Source organism: Anoplolepis gracilipes, chromosome 9 (assembly GCF_047496725.1).
Source record: "Anoplolepis gracilipes chromosome 9, ASM4749672v1, whole genome shotgun sequence".
Taxonomy (NCBI): domain Eukaryota; kingdom Metazoa; phylum Arthropoda; class Insecta; order Hymenoptera; family Formicidae; genus Anoplolepis; species Anoplolepis gracilipes.
This window is the reverse complement of record NC_132978.1, coordinates 13,097,402-13,117,269: the sequence shown is the minus strand read 5'-3', so window position 1 is coordinate 13,117,269 and position 19,868 is coordinate 13,097,402. Positions and strand designations below refer to the sequence as shown.

Below are 19,868 nucleotides of genomic sequence, written 5' to 3'. Positions count from 1 at the left end.
TTTTTATATATACAATTTGAAATCTAACTGTATAATGCACAGTTTTCTTATTATTCTATCAAATCCATCTTAGTGGATAGCAATGTAGTATGAATGAAGTGATGACGTCGCATGTCATTAATGAAAATTTCCTCTGTACGCTATTTAAAAAAATATTGTGAAAATATATAATTTGCTAATACAATGTCGTTTAATGAAACAGTTACTTATCGCCATTCTATGAGAGAAATTGTACGGCTGTTATACTACGTATATACATATCATATATGTATAAAATATGTCAAACAAATATATCTATATATATTTTTTTTTAATCTGATGATAAAAATAATGTGCTATTTTTTTGTTAAAGTAATTTACATAATAAGTTACTACAGATTTTTGCATACGCTACAGCCATATCATATTATACTTGGAAATAATTTACATTGTAGTATAACAACGATACAATATAGAATGTCTTTTAAGAGCATCACACTCTTATTCTTCTGATAAACTATATAATAAACCGTATCCAAAAATCTATGGGTACCCAGCGTATACATTCTATTTATACAATAACTATAAATAATACTCTTTACTATATAAAATAATGAAAAGTAAAATCTTTTTAACTGGAAACAACTTTATCTTGTAAATGTATATGACTAGAGAAATCATAGGTAAACCTATAAAAAGGTAATGCCATGGTTTATGTGATTTAAACTATACATACTATGTAATAATTAATATATTTTTTCCACAATTTTTCGCGCGATTTAATTATTTAGTTTGTTCAAATCTTTATAATATTCCTTTGGTATATCTTTTCAAAAAGTAACAAATATTAATTTTTCACGATATTATACAAAAGAATAATAACATATATATTTAATTATTTTTCAGAAAATATACGTCAAATTATCGTCTGATTTTCTATAAAGTCCAGTTATAGAACGACAGATCTTTGACTGGAATAGAAAACAATATATAAATAATTGACAATGTGTAAATTGAACTGACATGCATAGGAACGCATAGATATATATTTTTTCATGCATGAAAGAGAATGATTTTGACTCGTGCGTATAATTCAACATTCTTTCGTATATCATCATATCTCTGTATCGTCTATTTCAACTTTCTTGTCTCTATTTTGTGTACACTTTCGTTCAAAGAATGCCTGACAGCATTGTGCTTATAGTATCGATTTGTATTAACGCAACATTAAAAATAATCCAGTAGAAATACATTTGCCTACAACTTGTGATTGTAACATTCACTTCAACTTATGTCCTTTATAAAATTTGTGCTTTTAAGGAAGTGGAGATGTATCGTTAGAGAGAATACGAATGGTGGAATCGATTGTTTGATTGGCGATATAATTTTCGCAATTAAAAGTCGATTTCGAAATTTTTTGTAAAACTTTTCAAATTTAATTCTCTTGTTAATATTTGGCTTTTTAGTATTGTAAGAAAACTTAAGCTTTTAGAAGGTACCCGTACTATAATACGTCGAATGGCGCGAACTATATAAACTTTACATTCAGGGGGCCTTTAATATATATTTTGGAAATAATTTTTTTTTTTTTTTAAATCAATCACAATTATTTCCATACACAAGAATCACGATACATTGATTTATAATCATTTGTATTCCACATTTGTCACTTTGCTAAAAACATTAGCTAGTGTGATTTTTTACCTATGGTTTATTATTTTGTCTATGATTTTGTTTAAATATCCTATAATTAATAATAGGTGTTACATAGATTACGGTATTGTCTATTATAAAGTTCTATGCCTTTGGATGAAAGGTCAGGAGTACACATTGCAATAATATACCTTTTTGTTAAATCGTAATACAGTTCTTAAATAGTACTTATATATACCATATGTGATAGAAAAGTCAAACGTATTCTCTGTTTGAAAGAAAACATAAAATTATGGTATCAGAAAGAAATACTTTTCAAATTGGATTCCTCTTTGAGGATGGTTAGCACACGATGAGATAATAGATGTATAAAACAAAAAATTTTGCGTTATTTTACATATCCTACAATAAAAAAAAGTTTATCCATATAAAAAAATAATCACAACAAGATCTAAATTTTTTATGTCTTAAATAAATTTGAATTTAGTTAAAATCAAACATATATTCATTTTAACATATAACGTTAAATGTTATGATTAGTAACTTAATGCAATGATTAGGGTAACAATACCGATATAAAAACGTAATCGATTAATATCTACGAGAGCCATTGATCATTCTGGCTAAATTAAAATATAGAAAAATAAAATCACAGATTACATGGTAACATTACTTAATGCATTGATTAGTACAAATTTTCCATGTTACCATTCCTTGGCATACTGCAAAGTACATTATGCAATAGCTACAGGAATTTGAAACGAGAAAATTTGGAAAGTACATCTTATGTTCCCCTTAATTTTAATTGGGTAACATACATGTATTTTTAATTTTAGTATAATTTCATTTAAAACGTAATGAAAAAAATTATATATACATTTTATACAAACCTGTCGATAATAAAAGAATTAAAAAGTATATATTAATTGTATAGTATTTTAATACATTAGAAAAATTTGTTTCTTGTAAATTCAGTTAGTTTTTATGGATGATTTGAAATACACTCGACAGGAATGTATAATTCAGCAAGTGATCCATATTTTATTGTGATTTCTCGATAGTTAATCTTAATAATAAAAATCTCATCGAAATAAAAATGCAACAACCTTTACTTGCAGATGCAAACGGAGTTACGGATTATGTCAACTCATTTGTAAAAAAATGTAGTAAATTGCGCGTAGTTCAGTTTGCATACAGGAATGCACACATACACACACTTTTGTGTTGTTTGTGTACTGTAGAGAAATTCAACTAAAAGATTAATAGGGACACACAAGTATTTACAACCTGCTAAGAGTTTTCTATATAATTTAACGATTTATATAAGATAAGATTCCCGTGTGTGCTATATGTACCATATTAAGTGTTACTCTCGGCAGAGTTACTCTGAGATCGTAATGATGAATAACAGCCCTGACAGACTCTAACTGGTTTTAAGATACCGAGTCTGGATATCTTCGACTCGAATCGGCTGCATCTGTATATGGAAGTAATTAACTCGACTAAATATGCAAAGCACCAAACCAATTTTTTAAACGAAAAACAGTTATGTACTATTTATTTCAAACTTACCTCGAGCAGAATACTTGTCCACAGTTGCGGCAATGATGCCTTCTTTCATATAAATTGAATCGGACGCCACAACCAACGCAAGAATCTGCTCCCTCATCTTTCAGCCAATGATCGGCGACCGTGCGTCCGGGTTGTTCGCATACGCTCCATGAAAATACTCTGCCACGAGTGTCACCCACATACACTGTTCTATGATCCCTATGAATCGAAACACAATGAATATACTTCTATGTTTTCATATAAATTATATACATCTAATCGCACATAAAAAAATACATTCAAACTAATATAATTGTATTAAATTAAAATGACATCAATTTTTAATTTTGTTTTAAGTTTATAAATATTTTTGTTTCAAATTTTCTAAATTGTTTTTGAACTTGTATATACTTGATACACAGATGCATAAAAGTGTCATGGAAATCTTTATTATAAGAAGATCAATTTTGCCGATTTATCTCGATAATTATAAATTATAATGTTCACTTTGTAAATACCTTGATACTGCTAAAGCTGTGATAGACGCTGGTTCTGCATTATCCTTACGATCGTAAGCGGTATGCATCGTTAATTTACTGCGGAATACCAATTGCCTTTGCCATTTAAAACCGTCTCGCAAGATATTTTGCGGATTGATCTTTCGCGGTTTTGTATCAGCCTCGGTAACCATGACGAAACTGTCGGTCAAACTGGTATCGCTCTTGCTAGCCCTCAATGCTCCTTCTGAATCTCCCGGATTGCTAGTAGATTCACTATAAACCGCGATAAAGTTATAATTTACAATTATATAGAATTTATTTTACTGACTTGTATTTGATTATCGAGATTGAATTACCTAGTTTGCGTGCCCTCGCTATCGGCACGTCCGCCGCCTTCGCTTTTCCTAAACATCGGATTTCCTCGACTCTTTCGACGCAAAACAACCAAAGACGCATGATTATTCTGAGGTGAAGGTTTATTACTAGAGCCGTTACTCGATTCGTTATCGGAGCATTCCTCCTTTTCCTCGTGAAGTCTGGAAGCCTCTTTGGCATTTTCCGTCTCGGACAGGCTGCTCTCAGAACCGCTCTTCATGAGTATACCTTGGTACCAAAAATAAAAATGTTATAATTTAAATGTTTCCATCGATATATGTGTACATACACGTGTAACGCATTATTTACCTGATCCCTCGGCGGATATACTCATTTGTTTAACCAATTCTTTAACTCTCTTCATTGTCGTTTCAGTTTGATTCTCCTCGGTGTTTTGTTTTTCGTTCTTTTCCTTCTCGGCAGCTGTTATTTCTTCAGGTTTTTCTTCTTCCGCGGGTACTTGCACGTAATCCATCGACCACATCTGCAAAAACGCAGACGTCTATTAATATCGCAAATATTTTTCAATTTTTTTCAAATTTGACTGAATATATCAGATATATATGTATTTAAAATAATCTGATATCTAACTATCTAAAATATTTTAGAAAAAGACGCATCTATCTTACGCGAGCAACACCATCGGTGGAGCCAGTCATAATAACATTCTGTGAATCCCATTCGTGAGTCTGACTGAAAGCGACGCATAATATCTGTTGCATTCTGTCGGCGCGGCCGACACATGTGTTAACGCTCGCTAATTCCTCTCCATTGATACTCCATACATGTAGCCACGTAGCTGCGCATGTAGCTATGTCTCCCTATAGAAATATTTTATATAAAAATTGATAGAATTTAACTTTCTCTCTCTCTCTCTCTCTTTCTATATGTACTTTTAACATTTACATAGTTTTATTTATTATATACGAGTTATGTGCACACAATATATATATATATATATATATATATATATATATATATATATATATGATATAAATACCGTTAATTCATTTATGGCTACTGCAGCAACTGGTCCAGCATGTCCTCTAAGCTGACGCACAAATAAGCACCGGGATAGATCCCATATAATCGCTGTACCATCTCGCGATCCGGACACGATAACGTTGTACGCAGGACTAGATGACAAACACGTGACTGCATCGGTATGTCCGTACAGGCACTGTTTTATAGAAAGTTGTCGCTTGGCGTATTCCCAGACAGTTACGACCTAGATTCAAATATGCATATTTAATATGTATACTAAAACATAACTAAAAAACATATAATAATTTATCTCTCTTCTGAGAGACTTACAGAGCTGGTGCCAGCGGTAACTATCAATTTGGAAGACGGACAAACGCACGCCACTATTTCTCCGCTGCTTTGCATCAAGGCCTCGCCGACAAAGATGGCTTTATCGCTGTCGTAATTTCCTATTCTGAGTGAATGATCAGCGAACCCCCATGCTACGTATTTGTTATAAGAGGGAGGGATAAGTGTCTTGTTCTGTTCCACTGCCAATACGGCTTTGTCGACGTGTAATATTTGTCCAACGGGACCTTTTAATTCTGTAAACGATATAAATTAAACATAAAGTACTTCAATTACATAGCGCCTTTATTAACGGAGAATTAAAAATACAAACCTTTAATAGGTTGTAATGATGGTTTCAGATTATCGAGATTATGGAAGAACAATTTATCGGACGTGGTGATACTTAATCCAGGAGTTATTGGCCCAGGATCGATCACGCTGGTCCTCTGCGTCATTTTCTTCGCCGGATGCGGCTTTTTAAACAATTGTTTAGGTATTTGGCCGAAATTATTGATGAAACCAATAGTCGCGTTCTTTTTCAACGGATCATCGATGCTATAATTGAGAGAGGAATAATTTTCTTATTAGATTTCTTTTTACTCAAGACGAATGTAACGTGAGAGATAAACGCAATATCTTGAAAATTATAACAACTGCAAAATTATAATCGTGTATAAACTGACTTGTAAATGTCGACGTTGCCTTCGTAGAACAAATGATGAAATACATTGACAGCTTCGACAGCCGCCGGACCATTTTGCTTGCATCCGAATATTAGATCGATCCACTGATGGAGATGCTGCGACACATAATCGCATTCTAACGCGAGTCTATGTACACGGATAAATTCACGAGGATCCTGCTTCGCCCAAGGTGGAAGAACGATATCGCCGAGTTGAACACCACTTTGTTTAGAGCCTGTAAGGAAAATCTTCACGTATAACCATGATACAATACAAGAAACAAAAATAATATATCACGTTCAACGAGACCCAACTTACCTAAATCAAAATGATTAGAGTTGTTAAGGAATTCCGGGAGATAAAAAAATTCCGGGATAAGCTCTTTCACGTCTGCCATGTTATGTTTGGAAGCGGATAACCACGCCTCCTTTACGCTATTGAACATTCTATCGGCTAAATCGAAATGTCCACCCTACAATCACATTCATCACGTATGTAAAAAAAATAAGACTGTTATATCGCCACTTCTGCAAACTTATATACAAACCTGTAATCTGAGAAAGTGTTGCGTAAACGGTTCCATTCTCACTAGATATGAGCATACTATCATCGCCGATGAATAATGCGTGCCATAATGATAGGGAGGAGTCTCTCCGTGCGGATCGTCCCATTCCTTGTATCTGAATATGCAAAATAGTCATAAACATTTAAACGAGTGATTATTTCCTATCGTGTATATCCTTATATTCACTTTTTCTATACCTTTTCTTAAATTGCAGCAATCGCTCGGGACTTTGTGCGCCCATAGGTTTGCTGAAATCTCGAAAAGTCGATGAATCTGTAAGATCGAGCTCCTCGCTATCGTAATCAGCCAAGATCCATGGAAATATCGGATATTGCATGAGATCGTTGTAACTACGACCCGCCAGAGTATTTAGATGCATCAGGTATTGAAAGTTGGATATTTCTCCTCTCTATGCGCATATATAAAATACATCAATATTTAACAAAACGTCTATATTCTTCCATTTATCTCGTATATCAGTACTAACCACCCATCTTTGAGTGACCGATGTCTCTCCTATAAGATTCGAGAGTAAGCCAGTAGCCTGCTCGACATTTGCCGTTCGCCTTTGGCCAGCTACGGATTGTTGAGCGCTGTCGGCAATCGCGGTAGCAAATGTCATGAATCTTTGATAGACCTTATTTCTGACCTTTCGTGGAAATGCCAGTAAATAGTTTCTACCATCTCCGCTGAACACTTCCAGTGCCATGGGTTGTAGCAAGTATCGTCTCTTGTGTACTTCTCTGTGGATAACGCAAAATAGTGTATATTAATTTATTATTCAAATATTATGCAAAAAGAAATAAATTCTTATCTAAAAAAATATACATACCTAATGTCTTCGTAATTAAATTTAGAACACTGTCTCATCGCTCTAGATCTTCTAGGAGATCCCGGCGACGGTAAGATCGGTTCGTATGCCTCTGGCAAACTTTCTATGTCTCTTATTTCTCTAGATTTTAGCAATGTAAATCCATCAATCACGTAAAAATGTTCTTTTCCAAATAAAAGAAGACCCTCAGTCGTATCCAAACCTTGTATTCTTGCGCATCTAAACATATGGCTTATCTGAAATATAAAAATATTATATGAAAAAAATATTTCGATTTTGAGCATCATATCGATTATATAGAATATAATAGCAACCTTTTCATGTTCCTCGAGGAGACGTAACAATGTTTGATTGTCTGGAACAGCTTGATTGTTTTCTTCCTCTTGTTCGTTATCCTCAGGCGCTTCGTCTGGCTCACTGACGTGACGTTCTAGCGTACACGGAACCATCGGTGGTTCACTCTCGGTAGAAGTTTCATTGACGTTTAACGGTGTGTCATCTATAACGGGGTCTCGTTCACGTTCAAACATTCCCGACGAATTGCCGAGCTGCTTCAGATAGTAATCCTTACTATCCGTACTCGATGCTACTTTGTACTTTAGCTGTTTCTAAATATGGACAATAAATCAATGTATTATAGTAGGCTAATATTGCAGACACACGTTTATGCTATGTTATTTAAATTTTGTTACATTTCTAATGCACATCTTGTATATAACTCACATTATCAGGATGCTCTAATTCAGGCCGATACGGATAATGTATGTAGAAGAGTTCATTTTTCATCATTTTCTTTCGCATTCTACATGGTCCTTCTGTCATGTCCAACATCCATTTGTCGAGGCTAGTAGGTATCGGAGGTCCCCAAAGACCGCGTTCTCTAGTCAATTCCGTCTCCGTTTGCAGCCATTCCTAAAAGAATATATTAAACGTTATTTTAATTTTTTTTATCGAATGTTAATTTTTTAATTAGTATACAATATTTTTTATATTTAAGTTTAGATAAATAGTGCTATATACTTTTGCAGAAGAGCAAAATTACTAAACATAGAAATAGACAGAATATCTTACTTGATATACGTAACGCTGAGTGTGCAAATTTGTTTGTTGATGCTGCAAACGTCTCACCGCAGCGAGTTCTCTCACTAACGCAACATGTTGCTCCGTCCACTGAGCAACTGTGTTTTGATGTAATCTAAGTCTTACGCGCACAGATTCCTCCTTTCGCACCTTTGTACGGCTCGCTAATCTCGTCAAACCTCCCGTCACTTTTTGGATTTTCTACAATTTTATATACACGATACTAGTTATACAAATGTTTACTTTGCGCAATTTCATTTAAAATATATTGTATATTGAAAAATATATATATATATTTTTTAATCTATAAAGTAAATCAACATTCATATATTTATATTAACATAATACAGCAGAGTTTTGACATACCGATTGGATCTGATTGTGAAGTTCCCAAGGAGCTCTATACGTGGCTCTTCTTTCCGAAACTACGTAATTTAGCCAGAGCTTGGATGCAGCCTCGTGAACCTGTTCCCTCACGACCGGCAATTCCGGTGCGCGTTCATTACTTACAGGTGCCGGCAAAGTCACTTTAAAAACTTCCTCTATAGCTGGTTTCTTGCATACGTAGAGTTCCTCCCAAACTCTCGTCGCCGCTACGGCCATCAAATTATGTCCCTGGTGAGACGTCAGTCTATCATCGCTGGATTCCACTTGCGGATTAACGTGCCACGTAGTTTTCATATTAGTGTCTAACATGATCTTTATATCAGCTGTCAATTGCAACAGACAATACGTCAAACAGCCGATAAATTCTAATTCATGATTGCCAGCGCCAAACACTAATAATCTAAGAAAAAAAAGTTTTTATGATTATACAACTCTTTTCTATTTTAGAATTAAAAACGTATTATACAAAAGTATAAATGTATACGTACCTATTATTAGTAAGCTTATGCAATGCCTCCAATACAGCCATTTGATCGGCAATAGAATCAGTCGCACGTGACAGTAAGAATAAAATTGTCCTATTCAGGCAGTGATGAAGGCCTTCCATACTAACAGCGCCAGGTCGCCTCTTTGCTTGACCGATTAATTTAACGATGAAATCGAATACTTCGTGCGGGTCTTTTGTTAAAATACCTTTGTGAAAAGATTAAGTTAAATCATTTTTATTAATCTGATCACATAAATTAATACATATTGCGCTTAAACTATTAAAAAGTATTATTATTACCTTGCCATAATTTGTCAACTATTCTGGCTGCCACGTAACAAACATTGTTAGTTATATTATTGGCCGATCCACCGGGAACGACGGGCAACGCGGCCTGTTCCCCGATCAAAACATCCGCAGCTAGCAAGTGTTCCATCAATATGGATAACACTTCTGTTTGATAACGCATTTGCTGTCCCGTTGATGCATGTTCCGGCCACGCTTCCAGGACGAGATCTATCGCTGGCGACTTGGCCGTCACCGGCAGCGAAAGCGAATCGACGACGATAACTTTAAAAAAGTCCATCACGAACTTCTTCGCGGGATGATTCGTCAATCCTACATCTTTTGACGGCGATCTCACTAATACTGGTTCCTGCTGTAATAATTAATTCATCAATGTTAATATATTTCGATCGATTTTACAAAGTATATATTCAAAGATACTTTCTGATCTCACAAATTTATATAACGAGTGTTTTGAAAATATCTATTGTATAATTGTTTTCCGTAGCACTGACAATATTTACGTAATGTTTAATTTTATATTTATAAAATTAAAAGTGTCTTTTTTTTCGAAGAACATCGTTAATTACCTCGTCTGCTGGAGTACTAGCACCGCTGCTATCTTGACTAGAACTGACAGGTTTCGGAAACAAGGTCCCGGCTAAGGCACCCAAAACTTCCGCGGACATAAAAACCTGCATAAAGTCGGTGAAATTGCGATAAAGGAAGAACAAGAATTGTATTATTGTCACCGGATAATCATTTAACCATGCTGGTAATACTTCCGGGCTGAAAAAAAGATTTAATTTATTTAATGTATAATTATATCCACTCCAATAATAATTAACTAATTATAAAAAAGGGATAGATATTGAAATATTCTTTATTATATAATACATTAACTCACTTGTTTGAATGACTATTCAACATTGTCCGCACCATAGCTAATAATGTGACCATCGCCTCGGGACAAAGATTAATTCTGCTGGAGAAGGACGATAGTGTGTGATTTGCTGGGACTCCGAACATAAAGTTCCAAACGTTATCCAAATCGAGCTGATGCAAAATTGTAATAATACACATGTATAATATTATTATTCTTTATAAATTAACTACAATATTTTAATATAAAAACATGCAATTAACTCAATGTTTACCTTCGAATCCGTAGGTAACAATTTCACAGGCTGTCCCATCATTAGAGCAATAAAGAGAAAATAAAGTTCCGGAACAAGATCGATATGTTGCGGAAGTAACCATCCCAGATGTTGAAATCCTGGTACGTGAAGTCCAGATGGCTTAATCTCACCAGTAGACATTTGTTGATGACAACCTACATGTGTATTATAATTAATACATGTATACACGGGTAATATTTATCAAATATCTATACAAGAATAAAAGAATTGCTAATATATGTACCGAGTGCTAGTGCCATTTTGTTATGGTCGGTATGCCGCAGCCAACCGCCATTGCTCGTGCCCTCTTTGAATTTTTGCAAGATTGATTGAACTGAACATACTGCCACGAGTATACGTAATCCCCAGACAACTGTAGTACTATGAAGATCAGACTGCAGGAACAATAGTATCCAATCTAGGCCCAGAACTTTGGCTACTTCTTCGCACATACTGCAAATTAATACAATCGCAATTGTACTTGATACATATATTTTTGACACATGTTCTGACATATATATAAAAAATATGTGTAATTATTTTCCTTACTTTACATTAACTTTGGATCCATTAAACAACAATGAGTGTAAGAGCTGTAAACAACGATTACGTAAAAGTATACTCTCTCCTTCTCCGTCCTTGATTCCTTCTCCTTCTCTAAGAATTAAGTGTTTTTCAGAACATTGCGGTAAGGTTGCTACAATAAATTGCCCAAACCTGAAATACAAAAATAAAAATTGTAAAGAATTAATACAAGTGTATATTATTAACATATATATATAGTTGTATAATGATGGATGAGAAACAGAAAACTGCTTACCATAATAGATCAGCTTGTCGTGGTTGACTTAATAATATACTAAGAAGTGCTAAAAGGATCTGTCTGGTGCTACTTAGTTTCACGTCACTTAAAATGTGTAATAATTTATGTACTAATTGTAAATCTCTCATTAATCGTAGATTAGTTCGTTTCTCACTGGACTCTGCTATCAGTTCGTATAAATGCTCAAGGAGAGATCTCAGCAATTCCCCGGGTGCTTCGTGCCAAACCTAAGTACAATTTATAATATAGCACAATACAAAGTTGTCATACAAATTAATTCGTTAAATCAAAGTTGTCTAAGCATTAAAATTCCTCTTGTTTGGCTCTTGCTCATTCATTCGAGTAATGTCATAAAATAACTCTACATGTTCAATTATGAAAAAAAACTTTCCTGGACTTACTTGTAAGTCACATAAAAGGTCCTGAAACGCTGTGACATTAGGAATCGCACTAGTTTCTCTACCGCTATCGACCGTTCCTACAAGACTGAATGTCAAGTGCAATATATGACTGTTTAAGAGAGGACACTTTCTTCTTAATAACATAGCTAGAGTCTGATATCCTCTTCTACGATCCATTTCTTGTTGGGCTGCTTGATTAGATCTCACTACGCAAACTAATGCCTTTACAGCTGCGTACAAAGATTCTACATCTTGGGCCATAGCTATTAAACCTTTTATAAACAGATTTATAAAATTACATTTTTAGTCTCATTTCTCGTTGTTATCTCATAGACATGTTATCGTTCGCCATTTGATTCACAATCGTACCTAATAACACTGAACATCCTCCTACATTATCGATCATAGTAGCTACTGGCTTAGGACTAAATACACGAACACCAAGGTAACCAACGACTACACCACCTAACGCTCTAGCTGGACCACTGAGATGTCCCGCAGAATTATGGAGAACTCTAATAGGTGTGGCGTTTTCATGAGATGACATACCAAGCTGAAAATAGCAAAGTAATAAGATATTAATAAGAAATTATTTAGTTTTCGTTTCTTCTAATTCTTTACTTTCAATAAAAATTTTAAAAATTGAAAAATATTCATACTTGTTTGGCGATTGACTTATTATCAGCTCGGCTGTACACCTTTCTAATTTTAGCTAGAGTTAATTGCGACATGGCTTTTGCATTCAGCCCAAATACAACCTTTTCTTCGGCTACGAGAGGTCCTAAAGGCTCAGGACCTACGTACAATAATATATAATGTTAATATTTATTATTTGTAAAATTATGTTTCAATGTAATATTGTTATTGCATATTCAGTACCGCTCAATTGCGGAGCTTGCAAGCTTCCCATGTAATGCGGTCCTAGTTTAAACAAAGTGGCAATGTTTTGAGAATTAAAAACTTCCTCCACCAAATGACATGGTCCTTGTTTCCACGTCAATCTGGAATATCTACGCCAACAGGGTGGTGTACCGATGTAGCCGTAAACCGGAGAAGCCACAGTTAAATTGGCTGCTCCACCTCCAGGAACTTGTGTGATATAATGAAGCTAAAATATAATATAAATTATATATGAAATATATAAATATAAATTATGCATGAAATTTAGAAAATTAATTAATTTCAATGCATTGTGTTACCTTTTGACTATGGATATGTTGACCGTCCAAATATAATGAAAAACTCGAGTTTTTAAGAACCGCACGATTTAACACAATAGCTATGTGATGCCACTGTCCTTCGTGAAGTAAATCAGGACACCAAACTCGAGCACCGCATTCACCTGTTCCTTCGGGCTCCCATTCACCTGTATCTAAAAATGCATATTAATTTGTGCGTTTTGTCTTAATTTTTATCAAATATGCTTTCAGAAAGTATCATATACACACTTACTTTGTGGTATTGGTGTCTCTTGGGTAGAAACAATGATAGCCTTATCTCTAGCGCTAAGAACAGCAGTCAGGCAAATTAAATCTCTCGCAGATTGCGGAGTACGCACTAGGGTGAGTAATCTCACGCAATGAGGATCGGTTCTAGGATCGCTAAACTTATCAACGCATATCCATGTGCTATATGTTAAGCCGGTCTGTGGCGGGAATAATCTATCGCCTAAAATAATTTTTCATAATGTAATAATCATTATACAGGTATACAATTTGCAAATATGAGCCTTGTGTTCATTATTATTACGCGATACATCACATATATTTTCTTCACAATACAGTCGACTACATTATCTTCATTATATATATATATATATATATATATATATATTATATATTATTATATATTATTATATATTAATTATATATACGAATATCTTTCACTGTTATATATATATATATATATATATATATATATATATATATAACAGTGAAAGATATTCGTATATATAATTAATATATAATAATATATAATAATATATATATATATATATATATATATATATATATTATATATTATTATATATTATTATATATTAATTATATATACGAATATCTTTCACTGTTATATATATATATATATATATATATATATATATATATAACAGTGAAAGATATTCGTATATATAATTATAATTATATGTCACATACCTGATCCAATTCCTCCCAATACACTATTGTCCGCAGAGACAACCGTAGGAGGTGTAGTACTTTGCGGGGCGACACTCGGCAAGTATAAACATGCGAATCCCTCAGCACTCATATCCAATTCCACGAAAGGCGGTAAGGTACACGAACCGTGAGCTCTAAAATCCTTGGGTGTAGTCATCGATACTAGCGTCTTGATTCGCGTTAAAGGAACCGGTCCTCCTCTAGGCTTGTTATGATCGATATCGTCCAGCGAGATACAACATAACGGATCACCCAAACGTAAAAATTCTCTGGAAAAATTGAATTGTGAATTATAAATGTGTTGAAAAACAATTTAAATGTATTTTCTCTTAGCTTCCTTTTCTTCTTATAAATATATTTTTTTCTCACCGTAGATCTCTCGGTTCGAGCGATTGCGCGGCGAGTCTCTCTATGATGTATTGTAGAGGTTGATGAAGCGGATGTGTCTCATCCTGCAAAGCGATTCTACCCACGGACAACAATTCCCCGGCCATACCGGCTTCACACATTACTTGCTGATTTCTTTCCGATCGTACTAAGCTCTTGATGATCTCTGCCACGTACAATTGTAATGCTAGCGCCATTTGTGGATTAGATGCTTCAGATATAGATGGGAGTAAGTGAAGCATCCCCACCACTATACCGGGATGAACTACAATCGGTTCGGGCGAGGGTGGGCTTAGATTTAAAGAATTTATAATACATCTTTTGCTGCTACCAGGAGAATCAAATGATCTCTGTTGCTGAAAATACAGAAGCAGTTATCACATTAATTGCATTTATTTAATAAAATAAAAATGTTGATATTTGGCTAAAGAGTATACCTCTACGCTATTCTGCTTATGACTCGGGGATCTTATGCCTACATTAGCTAAATTTGGTTTGTCGAAAGAATCGAGTGCCACATCATATAGCAGACGTAACAGCAAACACGCGTATCCCAATGTCTTTGGCATATCATCTGAAAATACCGGCTCCAATACACTCCCAGTAAATAATGATACTAGCAGGTTTTGATAATTCATAGTTGGTATCATATCCATCTCGATGATTTTCGTTTGCGTCGAAAAACAACCGAGAAGACGTAAAGTATCGCACAAACTCGATTGGCAGATCTGTGTAAAATTGACACATTATTTTTATATGACAAATTACATAATAATTATTATAATATGGCTTAAATTTATACCTCGTGATGGAAGAATTTTGCATTTGCTGGCTCAAATCGCATCGCAGTACTTATAGTATGAAATACTACGTGTAACAATGTCAGCAATTGGCTTTCGTCTTGCATAGTTCTCTGCACGATATCGTTGCATGGTTCACTCTTCTCCGATCTTTGCGAACCTAATTGACTCTCCAGTGATACCAGAACCGACATTACATAAACGAAGCCTCCAACTTTTCGAAAAACCGTTCTAGTCCTATGTGACTCTCGTAAACAGGCTAGCAATGACTGAAAAACAGTATTGTATCGTTCGTTAATAACTCTTTACGAATCTACATATAATCAATATAGAAGTAAATATGACACAAGGCTTACTTTTAATATATGCGTTTTTAGAATCAAGGCATTAGGAGGTGCTGAATGCATAACTCCCAATAGCGTAGCCATGTCGTCGTCACCACCCGCACTAAGTATCAACTCCCGAACGATACCGAGTGCTTGATACCGACAATCTATGTAGGGCACTAGATTATGAGCGCAACGTGCGCCTCCGCATTCTCTAAAGACATTTGCATTTTGAACGTTACTCGCTAATAATGTCGTTAAAGCCTCCATTACTAAGGCACCCAACCGTTCGTCCTCGGGGCATATCGTATATTCTAAAACAACATATTAAATTTTCGAAACTTATATAAGCAAACTTATATGTCATGAACGTCTGAAACAAAAATTACCTAATCCTTGATCAATCGCAGCTTGCTTATCCTTAAGTAACGTTGCATATCGATGAAGACAAGTCACAAAAACTTCTAACATACCAACTTCTCTATAAACGTCTTTAAATATAGTATTATGTCTGAAAAGGACAATTATATTTAAAATTATATGTGACACATTCGTTATAGTGTAATGTATTTTCAGATTTTGAGAAGAATTTTTCAAATTGTGCTTTTTGTAAGATATCTTACCTGAGTATATTGAGAAGAGTCTCCATACACATGATAGAGCAAGAGATTGAATTGTTTGTTTTCAATAAGATGGAGAGAGATATAAGTTCTTTACATGGAACAAAATTAAGTTGGAAAACTATAAATTCCAACAGCTGAAAGAATTTTTCCTGTATCTCTGGATTTTTTAAATGAATTTTCTCTGCAAACTGAGACAAAGTATTCTGTCCCTCCAGAATAAAATAATTCGCATTATCGCTGTGATATACACTGGATATCGCATCCAATATAGTGCAACATAAAAGCGGCGAATTAGATTTTATAAATACAGATTGTAATACTTGAAACGCTTGAATATTTCGAACGCTTCCTCCTGCAATACAATATAAAATGTATATCTGTTGTATATTTTCATTTAGTACCATACACCATTTTAGTCTCTGTAAAATTACCTCTATTACTGGGTTGAGGTAAGGTAAAGCCGAGCATTTGAAACAAGGATCCCATACTAGCTTGACTTGGTTTCAACTCTATATGACCACACATTGTTAAAGATGCTAACATTAGTACCAAATTTCGGATAGCGTCTTGCGCTTCCGCTCTGCTATCTTGTTCCAATCTTGATGGCGCGTGTCTATAAAAAAAATTTTGTTTCATTATATATTATTACAAATATTTCTCTACCTTTCGTTACCATCATGACATTTACTTACTTTAAGAGAAACTCGGATAAAAAGATATAACCCTGACAAGCACGAAAATCATCTAACAATGTTTGAGAAACCTCGCTGGAATCTTTTAGAAAACAGAACACAGTTACAAACATTTCTACAACCTCTAATGGTGCCAGCTCAGGTACACGTTGCATATTATCTATACAAAGTGCTATGCATCCTTTATCTGTAAAATAAATTAGATAAGAAAGAAAAAAATATGAAATAAATAATCTTTTACATGCAATCAAATATTTGATAAATTTAGAGTACAATGTTGAACTTACTATGTATATAAGCTACTACATTCTGTGTAAGACCATGTCTGGACAGCGTCATCAAAACTTCGGCGGCACTTTTACGCCACATAATATTGTACTGTGGACACCAAGTGGTTATTGCTGAGAACAGTAAGCTAAGATCGTCCTTACGAGCGAGTTCTTCCGCAGGATAGGGATGACTGCATAATCTCACCAATAACTAAAAGTGTGTTTGTCCAAAAGAATAAATTAATCAGAGAAAAAAAGAAATAATTCTTTGATGTAAAACTGTCTCAAATATGAAAATCACCTGAACAAATATTTTTTGTAATAATATCCTACGTTCTCTAGGAGTAAATTCACTATTTGCATCTGTAATATCAGCGTCTTCCTCGTTCATTTCGGGTAAATCAAAGAATAGATATAAACATTTCACCAAAGTTGATGGAACTGAAGCAGCAGTCATGGCCTATAAAAAAAATTTTATAATGCAAAAAACTTCTTTTATGTAGAAATATATATATGTAATCAATTGCTAGAGAAATTCGATTTACTTGTATTAGAGAAGCATCGCCTGCTGCCAACAAATTTAACGCAGACAATAGCATCCAGCCATTACTCGATTCTTCACTATTTTCAATTTCTAAAAACTTGACAATGGCACAACTTGCTGTTTCAGTACTCTGGTTGCTCGCTCTTCTTCTGATTTCAGACACCATAAGTCTTGACACTTGTTGTGTGAATGCCAAAATATCCCAGAACTTTTCATTCATATCTCCTGATGGACTAGATCCAAATACCTAGAAGCATACATACATAGAAATATACACAAGCACACATGGCTATTTACAATAAAACTAATATAATGATAAATGTAGAGAAACATTTTTCTAGAATAAAAGCTTAATTTTTTAATATTACAAAACAATATTCAATAAATTATTTTATAAGACTAGAATATTACAACATTTGGTTCTATTTATACATATATTTTACCTTGCAAAATAATGGTAACATGTTGTACAATTTATCGTCACGTTCAGTATCGGAAAGGGGATGTGGTGGATGAGTATATTCGGAGAACAGTTTTTTCAGGTGCATAAGCCCCAGAGCAGTGTGCTGAGGGTTTGTGCCTCCGGCGCAATCGTCTAAACCACCAGTACCACTCGAACTCATACCTCCAACGCCGGCACCCCCTCGTAATTTGCGCATTATGTTCATACTTGAAATTTGCTGTAAAAGAAATTCACAGTTCATTCGCTCTGTCTGATATGTTTCTTATCCTCAGAATGCAGAATATTTTCATCTGATTACGATACAAAAGATAAACCTGTGACACATTATTATATAGAAAATTAAGCTCAGCAAGATATTATTTTTAAATAACAGAAAAACTACTGTGCAGAGAGAAAAACAAAAAGTTTAAAAATAATTCAAAAGAAATATAAAAACAAATCTAATTCTATTGTTATTAACTAATGGGTCTGTGAGAAAATTTGCAAAGAGACAAAAATAATATGAACTTGAAACTCCAATATAGCTGATCAATACAAAGTTTTGATCAATACGAGCAAGCTATTTTAACGAATTGACGAAAAAGTCAATGCGCCCAAAAGGAACGACGCAAAATGAAACACACATACACACACAACTTGACGTGAATGAAACAGCGGAAAAGGTACGTTCGATTTTTAATATCCGAACTAATTGATAAGGGAAACGCATGAGGTAAAAGTAATATGTCCTTTACGTGTGGAAATAATAACGTATGACCGTTCAGCAAATACGTTCGAACATTTGTCGTGCTAACATTGTGAATGTTAACATATCGGGCAGCATGAAGGAGCGCGTGAAAATGGCACGACGGCTTCGCGCAAAAAGCAACACACGATGAGTCGGCATCGAAACGGCCAACATTCGTCGACGATTTCCTCGGCAGTCAATGCATACAGATCGATGACATCGAGCCGTCCGTCGAGCATCCGGCTCAATATTTACGTCCGTCCGCTCTCGAAACGTCAGACCGACGAGATGTCACAGTCACACCGCGGCGCGGATATATACACGCACGCACGCACACGCCACACCATACATACACATACACATCGTGGATGTGAATCCGCCCACGAATCGCGTTATCTGAACCGTGGAATAATTATTGACGCGCGCGGGCCGCTTATCTCAATTGCAACAGCGCGATCAGAATTTACCTGGGATGCGTATCCGACTTGAAAAATTCTACATTTTCTGTCGGCAAATCACGTCGATTCTCACGGCGGGAGAGACTTTAATATTTCAGCGGCGGCGGCCATCTTCGTATATTTGACAGTTCGCTCGACCTACACGGCCAACGCGATACGTCGATAAGCGGTCACGTGACTCCTTACACGATCGCCGCCGAACGGGCTTTTTAAAAGGTCAATTTTTAAAAAAGACTTTCATCGTGCGAATAATTTAACATAGAGGCTAATCGTTATCAACTTTTATCAACGTTATCAATTATTTGGTTTGTT

At 34.8% G+C, this 19,868-nt stretch overlaps 1 protein-coding gene across 3 annotated transcripts; it reads right to left on the bottom strand.

Moving 5' to 3' along the window:
• Positions 1-1,689: 1,689 nt before the first annotated feature.
• Positions 1,690-19,709, bottom strand: Bchs (WD repeat and FYVE domain containing 3 bchs). 3 transcript variants are annotated; one of them, XM_072899739.1, is made up of 47 exons: positions 19,566-19,709; positions 18,352-18,588; positions 17,910-18,155; positions 17,666-17,824; positions 17,383-17,575; positions 17,096-17,282; positions 16,835-17,016; positions 16,404-16,755; positions 16,170-16,291; positions 15,811-16,094; positions 15,457-15,723; positions 15,092-15,382; positions 14,637-15,010; positions 14,247-14,536; positions 13,546-13,761; positions 13,293-13,465; positions 12,973-13,201; positions 12,753-12,889; positions 12,463-12,646; positions 12,094-12,365; positions 11,690-11,919; positions 11,419-11,586; positions 11,114-11,322; positions 10,849-11,024; positions 10,599-10,747; positions 10,282-10,480; positions 9,707-10,064; positions 9,408-9,612; positions 8,899-9,319; positions 8,524-8,733; positions 8,176-8,364; positions 7,767-8,060; positions 7,453-7,688; positions 7,108-7,363; positions 6,818-7,029; positions 6,603-6,735; positions 6,374-6,527; positions 6,056-6,290; positions 5,704-5,927; positions 5,373-5,626; positions 5,059-5,286; positions 4,688-4,879; positions 4,368-4,542; positions 4,040-4,286; positions 3,702-3,956; positions 3,205-3,402; positions 1,690-3,109 (listed from the first exon to the last, which is right to left on the bottom strand). In XM_072899739.1, the coding sequence occupies exons 2-47, from the start codon at positions 18,574-18,576 to the stop codon at positions 2,992-2,994; spliced, it is 10,308 nt and encodes a 3,435-aa protein (XP_072755840.1). In that variant the 5' UTR covers positions 18,577-18,588; positions 19,566-19,709; the 3' UTR covers positions 1,690-2,991. The 3 variants fall into 3 exon arrangements, with proteins under 3 accessions (XP_072755840.1, XP_072755841.1, XP_072755842.1); XM_072899740.1 differs by lacking the exon at positions 19,566-19,709 and adding an exon at positions 19,106-19,444; XM_072899741.1 differs by lacking the exon at positions 19,566-19,709 and adding an exon at positions 18,999-19,094.
• Positions 19,710-19,868: the final 159 nt, after the last annotated feature.